We start from the raw sequence: 13225 nt of genomic DNA, 5'->3' as shown, positions 1-13225 counted from the left end.
GCATCCTTAGTTATAATGGCAAAGTCTTTTATCTTCTTGGGTGAAAAAGAATGGTGTGCTTTTCCTTTATTTGCAAAATGATATTAGAGTCTCTGTACATAGCAGCAGGCTCTATAAGTCAGTGAGATTTCTTTTTGTTAATAATTGTCTTCAAAATTACAATAGTAATGCGTACTTAAAACTTTCAAATTATAGAAAGCATTAAGGTAAAAAAAAATGGGGGGCTGTCCATGATCATTGGAAATTTGAGCATCATTTCCTCTATTTCTAGCCACTGGACAAGGCATGGATAACATTTATAAAAAGAGTGACATGCTCACCTCATGGTTTTCTCCCTTACTTTGATGTAATAAAATAGCTAAGTGATTGTTCCTTATCAGCATTTATGGACCTACTCCAGTCTCTTTAAAAGCTACATAATATTATGGAGTCTAGATGTTCCGTAATTTAATAATGACCCTATTGATGGAGACTATGCTGCTATTGTAGCAACTACTGAGAAAATACTGCTCTGAACAGGCTTGTATACATATTTTTGCACACATGTATCTGCAGGCTACATTCTTAGAAGTTGAATTGCTGGGTCAAATGATAAATGTACCTTTAATTCTGACTGATATTGCCAAACTGTCTTCCAAAGGATTGTTCCAATTTACATCTTCACCACCAATGAATAAGTATGCCCACTTCCCTTGATCCCCTCTAATACAGCATTCTAAAAGTTTTTTTGAATCTTTGCCAACCTGCTAATTGAAAAATGCTATCTTATGGTTTAGTCTGGATTTGAAAAACGGTATTTCATTGTGGTCTGATTTCCATTTTCTTAACTATATCTTTTGCAGTAAATCATATATGTAACCTCTTTTGCTCCTTTTTCCAGTGGGTATTTTTTTCTTCTTATTTGTAAGTACTGTTTGCTCTGAAAACTAATGCTTTGTTACATTTGTTGCAAAAATATTTACCGTGTTTGTTGTTCAACTTTTGAATTGACCTATAGTATTTTTAAGATGTAAAATTTTTAGTTTTACAAGTTGAAATATATGAATCATCTACGGTTACTAGTTTTATATCTTGCTTTGAAAACATTCTCACCATTGCGATTGTAAAAGCAAAGTTCTCTGTGTTTTTTATTTTTAGTGTTTAATTCTTTGATCCATCTGGAAATGTTTTGGATACGAGGATTGAAGTAGGGAACCAGTTTGATATTTTTCAGACCTGAAACCACTTATAATAGTCTATCAACCCCAGCCCCATGATTTACCATGTATCAAAATCCTTATGTATTTCAATTTATTTCTTGACCTTATTCTGTTCCATTTTTCTTCTTGACAGAATCAGATTCTCTTGCTTATTGTAGCTCTTTAATGTGTTTAAATATGCTGAAAGCACCCTCTCCAACTTTTTTCTTCCTTTTAGTATTTTCTGGCTATTCTTTCATGCTTATTTAATCATAATATCTTTAGAATCAGCTTGTGTAGTCATTAAAAATCAAAATCTTATTGATTCATTATGGAGATGGTATTAAATTTATAGATCAGTTTAGGAGAAATTGATTTTTAAATTGACTTTTTAAAATATCAAGGCTTCTTACCACTTCCCAATAGAATATGTCTTTCTATTTGTTAAATTATTCGTTGATGGTCCTCAAAGTCATTTTAAAGTTTTCTTCACACGAATCTTGCACATTTCTTATTCAGTTTATTCCTATGTAGTTTATGATGCTAGTTCGTATTATAATGGAAATCTCTTATTCAGATATATATTCTATGTGATGTTGATTTGTGTATAGAAAAGCTATCGATTATTGTGTGATTTCAGATTATTTGTAACAGTTTCTTAGGTTTTCCTATGCTTTTCCTGCATATTCAAGACTCAGTCTTCTAGAAGTAAGCGATAAATTTCGCTCCTCCTTCCTAATTTCTTTACCTCTCATTTCTCTTGTCTGAGCGCACTGACACCTTTCTCCAGAAAGTAGATAATAGTGATGTATTCCTGATACCTTTTGCCATTTAGAAATTTTAAATCTTTACATAAGAAAATCTGTTATTCTTTTCTTTCATAGCTTCTGGGGTTTATATCTTGCTTTGGAAGATATTTCCCACTCCCCAGATGCTAATGAGACATTCCATATTTTCTTCTAATATTTTATAGTTTTCACTTTTACACTTAGATCTTCGATCCATCTGGAATTTATCTCTATGTATTGCATGAGATAAAAATCTAACTTCATTTTTTCCAGATGGTTCGCCAAATATCCCAACATCATTTATAAAATTGGTCAGTCTTTCCACACTAGTTTGAAATGCCACTTTAGTCATATTCTAAGTAGATCAGTTTTCTTTTTAAACCAGAGCTTAAAAAATAAATAAACTGAATTACAGTAGAGAACAAAGACAGGAAATGCACGCAAAAAACAGACATTAAGATAAAGTTGTACACAAACTATTTAATGTATATAATATAATACAAATGTCATTCATACCAAAATAGTATAAATATAAATAATTCACAGACAATTTTCTTATAAAATACTTCTGTAAGAAAGATTCAGAGGATGGACACCCATGAAATATAAGACTGTAGGAGCTGATTATTCAAACGTTGTTTAGAGTTACTCCCATCATATAGAAAGTTATTTAAGCCTCAAAGCCATAAACGTCGTCCAGCTGCCTAGTTTAACCCCAAATCAGATGTTTCTGAGAGTGGATCAGAATGTCCATTAAGTAAAAAGCGAAGTCTGAAATTAGGGGGAAAAAAGTAACAGTCTCTTCTGTTCTTATAATTCTAGACGGTTTGACGTTTCATTTACATCTCTGAGGCTCTAGATGTATGTCAGCATGTATGTCACATTTCTGACACTGGAGTAGAGTGAAGGTGGACAGTGGCCCTATGCAATCCTTTCTCTTTTAACAGGAGAGGTGATTGAGTCATTGAGATCAAATGCCAGAGATAATAAGAGTCAGTGTGGATCTCTGAAACCTGTATGGAAATCCTAAAACGTGCACTGAAATGCATGCCTTCCCAGGGCTTTGAAAAGTCTGTGAAATAACAAGTTAACAATTAATATTATGATAGTGAATGCTGATAGTTAACTGGCCACATCTTTTTGGTCTTAAAAGGCCTGAAGTGCTACTACATGTTAGTGGAACTACAACAGAGCCAACTGATGAATTTGTGTAACAATCTTCATTTTAGAAGATTAGAAAGAATGTTATTGGCCAATAAAAATTTCCATTTTCTTATGTTATCTGTTCCAGTTTAAATAAAAATTAACAGAATAGTCAAAGAGAAAGACAGATCACTAATCTTGCAGTGTCAAGTCATGTCCTCGGAGACTCCTCTAGTAAGTGAAGAAAGCCCACAAGAGGGTTATGAGGTGTGTTTCTACACAGCATCGCTAAAACATGCGCACTGTGTTTTCTCACAAATGGAATGATAGGTTTTTAGGAAGCACATTTGATTGAGCTTTAATCAAGCAATTAAATAACAACAGTAACAATAATAATAACAATAGCACCAGCAACCACAAATAAGCCACTTTCTTCAGTGGTTGGGGATATGCGTGTCCTGTGTCTGTGGAGGCTGGAAGAGAGGTATGGCCTGCATCGCATTATATAGATGATCTAAGTCCGTTATGTTATTACAGGTACAACAGAAGCCAGCCCCAGAATGTCAGCCTCTGGGAAGTAACTGCTGTCCAGGGCGCTTTATAATTACAAAATGCTTAAATACTAGAAACTCATTCACAGAGCCAAGCCCAGTCTCGGATTTGAAAGCACTTAAAAAATATCCTTGTAACAGCCATACTGCTTTATACTTTATCTATTTTTAGAGGCCCAATATTTGTTTGGCTGGAAGAAAAAAATTGGAACGTGAAAAGTATGCCCAGGAGCAAATCTGCAATAATAAGCAGCACATACATGTTGCGGAGGAAAACATTCAACATAAGACAGTCAACATAAAAACAGATTCTGCTGAGGCGTCTTTATAAATAGCAGTTATTATTTTGCTTTCAATTGCTAAGCGTTCTAAATTGCATGCCCTTAAAAGTCGTCAAGTTCTTTATATGAATATAATTTCCTGATCTTAACTTTCATAAAGTTATTATGAAAAATTATAAATGTATTCCATTAGCTTCATGTGTAAGTTTACAATCATCATATTGTTAAAATTAGAAACACAAGGAAGGAAAAGAAAGAAATAGAAACGTCAGGCACTGGAGAAGCTATTAATTGGAAAGTATTAATTTTTCTGTATAAGAACAGAGTTTGCCTACGCAACTCTTTATTAAATGGTTTGAACAGATATCCTCTCACACAGATTTATAGTTGAAATTGTCCCAATTAGTTGTCGGTAGGTCACACCCAATTTAAGGTCACACCCTGCCTTATCTTTAATGTCCCTTTCACTTCCTGAGCATAATAACAAGGAGGAATTATGCTTTGAACCCTAAAGGAACAGTTTTGGGGCTGTTTGCTTTACATAATTACTGCTATAAAGTAATTATACTTTATAGCAGGTAGATTTTCACACTGTATCTTTAAAAGCAAAAAATCATTTTAAAAGGTTCTGAATCGCCTCCATCTGGAAAGTACAGAGGCATATAAAGGGAACGTATGGCTATTTCAGTACTGGGGAAATGCGGTCGTAATGCAGGGAAGAAAAGCGCATTTCCTGATTTCCACGATGCTGGGGCATTTTCTGATCCCCTTCGCTAATCCAGGGCCGTTGGCCGTGAGTAGGGCTAATGCAAGTCTCCATCACCAGCATCTTCCCTGAGACCAAAGGCCGGCTCCAGATGTGGCAGTTCAGAGGAGCTACCTTGACAGCCGGCAGACACCAGCGACTATGGTAACACTTAAAGGGCCTGAAACACCTTTAGTCACTGCTGCAGTGCGTTCTTGCATCAACCCACGCAATTCGACTTGGCAATATAGAAAATGGTAAAGTGGAGTTAAGGGAAATGCTAACGAATACTGCAAATCATGTTTAGAATGGAAATTGTGACTTTGCTAGCATTACAAGTATTTCCTGCCTCCCAACCAATAGATCCGTAACCAGGATGGCTTGCTGTGAGTTTTGCGGCACCCAAGCCAAAGCAGTAACATTTCCGTAAGAGCATATGCGCCATGACAGAAGACTACAGCAGCCCAGAAAAATGATTTTTCCTGGGAAGGTCTGTGCAGCGATGAATAGGGCTCCTGATGCTATGGCAGCTGGGCAGAGATTTTCACTGCTTCCAGCCCACAGTGAGGTAATTTTAAAGGCACTTTTCCCTTCATTTATTCTGCATTCACTGAATGTACATTTTTTGATGTCAGGGGGACATTGCAGGAAAGATCAGATGAGATAGGCTGACAATAGAGCCAAAGTTCAAAGCGTCTCTATTCTCAGGTAACAGCCAGGACAGTTTGTCTGCATTAAATGTCTTGAGGGCATGTGTCACTGTAACCCTGTCCGCAGCTTTTCAAACAGTTCAAGACAAACAAATCACTTAGCGGTTGAACAACTGTAGCATCTGATGCCATCACACAGACGTGGTAGCGACAGCCACTAATCAAAGTTCTTTTCATTCCGTTGAAAAAGAAGTTCCTCGGCTTTGGTTTAAGATCACTTTTTATGTTGTTCTTTTGAAAATTATTATATGCCAAGGTTAAAAAAAAAGAGAAAGAGAGAGAGAGAAGATTCTGTCTATAGGAACCGGAAAGTCAAGCCTTCTGGCGGCATGCTGCTCTCGGTGACTAACTATGGGGTCAGGGGAGAGTCGTCAGAGGTGACCGGCAAGGCCTGTAAAGGAATAGCCAAGCCCTCCTTCGAACCACCTGCCCAGGCCCCAGGTGAGACCCCACTCTCAGCTGGTACACCTGGGCATCTGTGCTCTCCTTTCAGGCGTTCTTGCTGACTCCGCAAGGAAGCATGGACAACCAAGGCCAACACCACCAGGCGGTAGAGCTGTAACACCACCACCAGGAAATTCTTGGCGGCAAAGAACACCAGCATCTGGTTGATCACTTTGAAATAGGTCATCAGGATGAGTCGCACAACAAGGAAGGGACCGTCTTGTATGAAGACGCTGATTCCAATGTTCCACAGGTCGGCACTGTATTGGCAAAAGAACCGGCTGGGGAACCCCCTTGTTGCCATAGACACAGGGCACACAACATGCTGTACTGAAAACGCAAGAGAGACCAGTTACCGTAGCTCTCTGACATGCAGAAAAGTAAGGCAGAGTGAAGTGGGGACAAGTCATCAGCCATGGGGGTTACGCTCATGCACAATGGGGAGTGATTCTGTAATTTCATTCTGGAGGGAAACAAGTGTAACCACCCTGCCATTTTACATCCTTGGGCATTTTATATTCAAAATGGATCATCTGTTATAAGTCCAATGACACACATGAAAAAAAGCCAGCCTCTGGTTTCTATCCACGTAAAAAAAAAATCAGCTCGTCTTCAAGTCCTCACTCACACTGGGGAAAGCACAATTAACTAGGCTAGAAAGGATAAAGAGCAGAAGAAGCCGCCCTGTCTGTCTTTGAAGTCTGCAGAGTAGGAAGGCAGCACGGCAGGGTGCTCTCAGCCTCAAGTCAGGGAGCCTGGCTTCCTCTCCTGGTTTCCTCATTTTCTAACAGCAAGATGCACGCCAAGTTACTTAGGCTGCCTGGACCTCAGTTTCCTCCTTTGAAAACTGGAGAACAATGACAGCTTTGAGGAGAGGGGCCCCTATTCCCTGACTGTTTTTGGTTCCATTAGACTAACACCCCTGGCACCTCTCCTTTCTCACTGTCTTTCCCTGAGGATAATTCATGACTTACCTGGCTGCTAAATTTGGGAGATGAAACAGAGTGTCGGTGGCCCAGAGCTGTCTGCATCCCCTCTCTGGTACCTGCCTATTTACTGGTTGACTCACTTGGCCCTCTATGTAAATTGTGTTGTGAAAATTCAAGCACTTATCTTCAAATTCAAACTGAAGTCACGTTAAACATATCTCCCTAACAGGGGTGGGGAAAAAAAGCCCAAATAAATGCCATGGTTATTTTATTTTGTCTAATTCCTTATGATTTTGTTGCACAGTTTACAAGAAAGACTGGATATAATTACTGATTTTCCAGTTGAACAAAAGGAGGTCCAATCAACAAATGAACCTTTTTTGTTTTAATTTCTAAAATGTAAATTTAATTCAGGGTCAAGGGCAGAAAATAATCCTTTTATAATAATGAAGACTTCCATTTGGAGTTTTCAAACAAAGAATGCCTTCGTCTACTGGAGCCTGCAAATATTATGAAGCTGCTTTGATATGGGTGCACATAACGTACCGTTTGTTGGAAACACAATAGTGATTTAGTCAGAAGTAACATTTGGTCTTTGTTTTTCAAACAGCTGCATAACATTATCACCCCTGAAAGTTTACAGAATTTCTTTCTTAAATAAAAATTTTCTAAGCAAGGCGGTAAACCACAAGATATGGGAGGGTGAGGCCCAGCAGAGGGAATGACAAAAGAAAAACCAACGTAAGATCAATAGTCACCGTTCCTAAGAAGTTAGGGTCGGGAAATGGCTCCCAGAGGACCTCCTGAAAGTATTATTCGACATCTAAACTGAAGGTGCCTAATATTCTCGCAGAGGACACCAGCTGATTAATGGTATAGAGTACCTTCTGGGGCACATTACAACAAAATCTGTGTGTGTGTGTGTGTGTGTGTGTGTGTGTGTGTGTGTGTGTGTGTGTGTTATTGGCATACATTTGTTTGCAGTTATTAACTAGTAATTAGGTTTGGGGCATTTCCAAAAAGCCACAGCCACTCTTTCCTTCTGTTGGCAATTTTGTTTTGCAAAGTGGATGCTAAGGTCTAAAATGGCCCCTAAAACCTCTGTGCCTATCAAAGTGGACCAAAAAAAGATGCAGAAAAAAATTAAATATCTCTGTACAAAGATTAATTCTAACCCTGAGGCCATCAGGTAGGGTACCGTAAGAAAGGAGTCAGACTTCAGGAAAACATTAACTATTCAATCCTACAATTTCTTCAGAGTAAAGTGGCATCCAGGAGAATTTCCAAATCAAAATTCCAGGGTGGGCTTCCCTGGTGGCGCAGTGGTTGAGAGTCTGCCTGCCGATGCGGGGGACACGGGTTCGTGCCCCGGTCCGGGAAGATCCCACATGCCGCGGAGCGGCTGGGCCCGTGAGCCATGGCCGCTGGGCCTGCGCGTCCGGAGCCTGTGCTCCGCAACGGGAGAGGCCACAACAGTGAGAGGCCCGCGTACCGCAAAAAAAAAAAAAATTCAGGGCTCCTAGAAGTTATGGGATAACAGGTCAATGCATTCCAATAGAACCATCTGTGTTAGGAAAAACGTTCTATATCTGTGCTGTCTGACATCATAGCCATATGCAGCCACGGAGCAGGCTAGTGTGACTGAGGAACTGAACTTTAAATTTTATTTAATTTAAATTAATGTTAATCTAAACAGCCACATGTGGCTAGTGGGTACTGTACTGGATAATGCAGCTCTAGATCATCAGTATGAAATGGCCAGAAAACCGTTTACTTCTTGCAAAGTCTTGGGGGTTTATGTCTTTATTAAAATAAGCCCAATGGGAGTCTAAGAGCCAATACTGAGGAAAAATCTAATTTCCCATGTGGCCCTGAACCTGCTCTTATTCCCTTTGAAGTTCTAATACAAGGGTCTGACAAAGGAATGAAAATGGCCCCTTAAAAAATCAGGAGATAACATTTATATGCCAGTAAGTGTGCTGAAGCACAGTCGCTACAAACTATGTCTTATTTTTGTCATCACAAGGACCCTCAATCCTCACTGCAATAATTATCATCCCCACTGCATGGATGAAAAACTGAGGCGCTGATGTGTTAACTAATTTGCAGAAGCTTTTACACATTGCAAGTGATGGAACTACTGTGTGAAATGAACATAAAGCTGTGCTCTTATCGACTTAATTGTGTCAGGCTCACCATGTACCAGAGTGGATCATGGCTTTCCTAAGTTTCAACCTAGTTGTCTTCTAAACCGAACTGGAACTAACACTGAGATATCGAAGTGATTAAAAACAAAAAAAAAGATAATCCTCTCAAATGCTTCCTTAGCTTCACTGCAGTTCATAATCAAGAGCTGTACTTTTCTGTTTCTTTGAGCAAACATCGGACACTTACCTGCCAGGTCAAGTGGGAACTGCAGCATACTCCAGGTCCATATAACAAGGATGGCATAGACCAGAGCAGGGCTATTCCTAGAATGCAGACAAAATTTTAAATTAGTGATGAAAAATACGAACACATGCAGAAAAATCTTGTCTCTTTTTGTTCTCATATTTGACTATATCCTAATAAACCTCTTGAGAGTTGTCAGAATATCTTGGTGATATAAGATATCCATGAAAAATTCATGCATGATTAAAATGGAATAATGAAAAAGAAATTTTAAAAAATCTGGGACTTAAAACCCAACTTCCACATGTGCCAACATCTGTGTGAATTATGACAGAGCCTCTTGGTCCTATATTGCTGTATTTAGTTTTACAGAATCATGGACACATTATGGGAGGGAAATGCTAGGACAAAAGTTAGACGTTAACCTGGAAATTCAGAGGACTGATTTCAAGAAATTTCAAGGAGGGAAATTGAAAATTGTTCCAAGATCCCAAGACTCTAGCCTAAAAGTACATCTCAAAAGGCCTAGATGAGGCTCAACAATTAAGAGCTTAGCATGTAAAAGAAAGTTATCCTCAGTTGAAAAAAAAGTAGGGAGATAAGTCCAATCATCAAAGGTATACATTGGACACTAGGATGTAAATTAAAGGATGTGATTGTTTCATTCACCATTGGATTTCCCCAGTGCCTATAACAGTACATGGCAAATAACAGTCACTCAACAAATATTTGTGGAAGGAGTTGCTGAACGAATAATCAAAGGATCTGTACTTAGAAGAAATACAAATGTCATAGACCTAGGAAAATGGTCTTGAAGACTAAAGTCAGAAAGAAGAGAGGTTACAAAAACGCAAAGGATCCGAAAGAAGTCTCAAAGTCACGTTTTTACAGCAAAATCCCAAAGGAAATTATCAATTTGAGGTTAGTGGTGTAATAACAGATTTTGTTGCCAACTTCTCTGTCAAGAGGGATTTCCAGAATGGAGAGGGATAGAAAAACATCAGGGAACAGTAATTGAAACCAAACTCAATGAGGTGATTGTAAGGGATATCTTTAAATGCTTCGAGTATTGAGGCCCTGAAAAATTAGATCTTAAAACTCTGAGAGAATCTGTAAATGAGATTTCTAAGCCATCATTATCTGTCCTGGCAGTTAACGGTGAAGACAAGGTTGGTGACAAAAAAATGAAGTCTTAACTTTCAAAATGAAGCAGAAGTATATTTTCAACTATAAAGGCACATTTACTGTCAATCCCTAGTTAGATTATATAACTGATTATTTGAAAGATTTCTGAGAGCCCTTATTGAACAAGACAGTGTTACCTGAGAATCAGCACAGGTTACCTGAGAACAACGGCACTCAGCTAAGATTATTTTCTCTCTCCCCCCCTCCTTTTTTTTAAAATAGAGTTAGGATTACTAAGCAGATAATGATACATACATAATAATAGACACTGGATGTAAACAAGGCTCATGAAAAAAGCCTCCCATAGTGTTCTTATTAGCAAGATTAAGAAATGTTCTGAGTGTGAGTACAGTTGGGTGGATTCCTGACTGTGTAAATGACTCAGGGATCTGTAAAGGGAGCTCTCCAAGGGTCGCTGCAGGCTCTGCCTTTGATTCTGTTCTACTTCACATTTCATCACTGAGTTGGTTGCCGACATTGATGGAAGGCTTCTCATATGCACATATGACATTGGGGGCTGGATGAGAAACCAATACCCCAGAAGACATCATCAGGATCCCCGAAGATCTTGACAGGATGTAACTGGATGACCTAGAATAGGATGGAAGAGGTAGCACTTCACAGCAGCAGCCATTAAAAAGGCTCAAGGATTTTCCCTTCCTGTTATCTAATTATGAATCCGCAGTATGACATGATTTATGATTTTCCAAAATCAGATGCAATCATAGGTCTCTTCCCGAGAAGTTTAAAGTCTAGAATTTTACGTGAAAATGCCTAGGGAATGCAGTCTATAACTTTTCCCTCTTTGCAAAGTCAATGTCTCTATATGGTAGACCTTCAGTAAGCGCCTGAATTTTTAAATAATCTTGCCTGCCGTTTCTGAGCTCATACTATGTGCCAGGCAGTTTTCTAAGTGTTTAGCTCTGCGATCACACTTAATCCTCATACCAGCTCGACAAAGTACGAACACTTATTATCTCTCTTTGGCCAGTGATTTCAGCATCCACCTTTTTACCTTTCCATGGTAGTATTTCCATGAAGGAAATGGACAGTTTTAGCCCTGCTCTATTCTACAATATTCAGGGTGTATCTGACATATTATGTGTTGTCCTTCATGTTTTAGGAGGAACACTGAAAACATTTTTGGTCCAAAAAAGAGAGACTAGGGTGGTGAGGGGACTCAGAGCCATGTTAGACATGGCATAGTTCAAGGAACTAAAAACTAGAGAAGACTGCTTTAAAACTTGATTTCATACATTTAAAGGGTTATCATTGTGGAGAAGGAATTAAACTTATTTCTTACGACTTCAGAGGGCCAATTCAGGTTCAGAGGATTTGAGTTGCACCTGTAAGAATCCAAATTTCATCCCAGTAGAGGAAAGTACTTTCTAATAATACTAATTCAAAATAGAACACGTTGCCCCTGGGGTTAGTATATTCTCTATTAGTGAAAGTTTTCAAAGAAAGTCTGGACAAAAACTTGAGAAAATTTTGGAGAGGATTTTGTAACAGATGTAAAATAGGTTTCTCAATAGATGGTCACTTTTGAAGTTTCTTCTCATCTCAGACTTCAGTAATTCTACGAAAAAACCCATGTGCAATTTGTCTGCAAGGCAGCAGAAAGAAGTGGTAAAGCACGAGCTCTGGTGCTAGGTTGCCAGGGTTCAAATACCAGCTCTAACCCTCACCAGAGAGACAGGATGTGGGCTTCCAGTCCCAGACTAATCATTTACCAGCTACACGAATAGGAACAAGTAATTTAATACCTATGTGCTCTAGTTTACCCAACTTCTGTGAGGATGACAGTAATAATAGCTATTGGATTTTATATGATCATTTTTATTAAATATATTGTTTAAAGATATTAAACATATAAAGCTCTTAGAGCAGCACTGGTTACAGACTAAGCATGGTATTCTACCACAAGTTAAGTAGTATTATTTTTTACCACGTAACCTTGAGACTCTTGCAACTTCTCTTGCCTGCCATTCTTCAGCTTATAATATCGTGGTAATGACAGTATCTACCTCATGGTGGTGTTGTAAAGACTAAGTAACTCATCACAACTAAAACCCTTAGAACAGTGCTTGGAACACAGCAAGAGATAAATCAATATTATCCGCTACTACTGTTAGTAGTAGTAATAGTATTTTTATTTTTATTATGTGAACATATTTCTTAAAGTCTTTGTGTTTTAATTTTATTATTATACAAAACAGGGATAAATAATAAACTGACCTTAGCCCTAAGTAAGTCAAACTCTAACCCTCTAATACCAAATATATGTCTTTTGCATTCACAAGTATTATTATCTGAACACACACAATATGGGAGAATGTGGGTGTTGAGAAACCTATTACTAAAGTTATCAAAAATAACTTTGGAAAAGATGGCCAGAAAATCTCTGGAGCAGACAAATTTGTATTATTAATTCAGACAGTAAAATTTACCCAGGAAGGTTAAACGCTGGAATATAAATACATCACTGAGCTTAAATGGCAAACACTCCAAATTTGTGAAGGAATTTTGGAGTCAATTTCTCCAGCATTGTCTCTGTTGTGTAATTGTCTCCCCAACTTGTCTTGCCCCATTTTCTCATGTGTAATCTGTCTTCATAAGCGTCAACTGAGAAGCATGTAAGCAGACAATGGGCTCTATTCATACAGAGACAAAAGATCATTTGAAGTATAATTATAGATGTATCACTTCTCTGCTTGGAAAACTAGGAGGATACAAGACTAGCATTTGGTAAATCAGTGCACCACAACTATTGGGTGAAAAGTAAAAATAAAGTCATAAATTGCTAATTTTTTTATTAAAGTATAGTTGATTTAAAATGTGTTAATTTCTGCTGTAGAGCAAAATAACTCAGTTATACAT

The 13225-nt window shown here is 38.2% G+C and overlaps 1 protein-coding gene across 3 annotated transcripts in view; it reads right to left on the bottom strand.

Annotated features, from left to right (window-relative positions):
• Nucleotides 1-2480: 2480 nt before the first annotated feature.
• Nucleotides 2481-13225, bottom strand: part of TMEM26 (transmembrane protein 26) — a 46649-nt gene continuing 35904 nt past the window's right edge. For all 3 annotated transcript variants that reach the window (XM_060286573.1, XM_060286572.1, XM_030843934.2), the window contains 2 exons: nucleotides 9164-9240; nucleotides 2481-6170 (listed from right to left, as the gene is read on the bottom strand). In XM_060286573.1, coding sequence (XP_060142556.1) covers nucleotides 5746-6170; nucleotides 9164-9240 — 502 coding nt within the window. In that variant the 3' untranslated portion in view covers nucleotides 2481-5745. The remainder of the gene's footprint in view (nucleotides 6171-9163; nucleotides 9241-13225) is intronic.

This window comes from Globicephala melas, chromosome 16 (assembly GCF_963455315.2).
Source record: "Globicephala melas chromosome 16, mGloMel1.2, whole genome shotgun sequence".
NCBI lineage: Eukaryota > Metazoa > Chordata > Mammalia > Artiodactyla > Delphinidae > Globicephala > Globicephala melas.
This window is presented reverse-complemented; position numbering and strand designations above follow the sequence as displayed.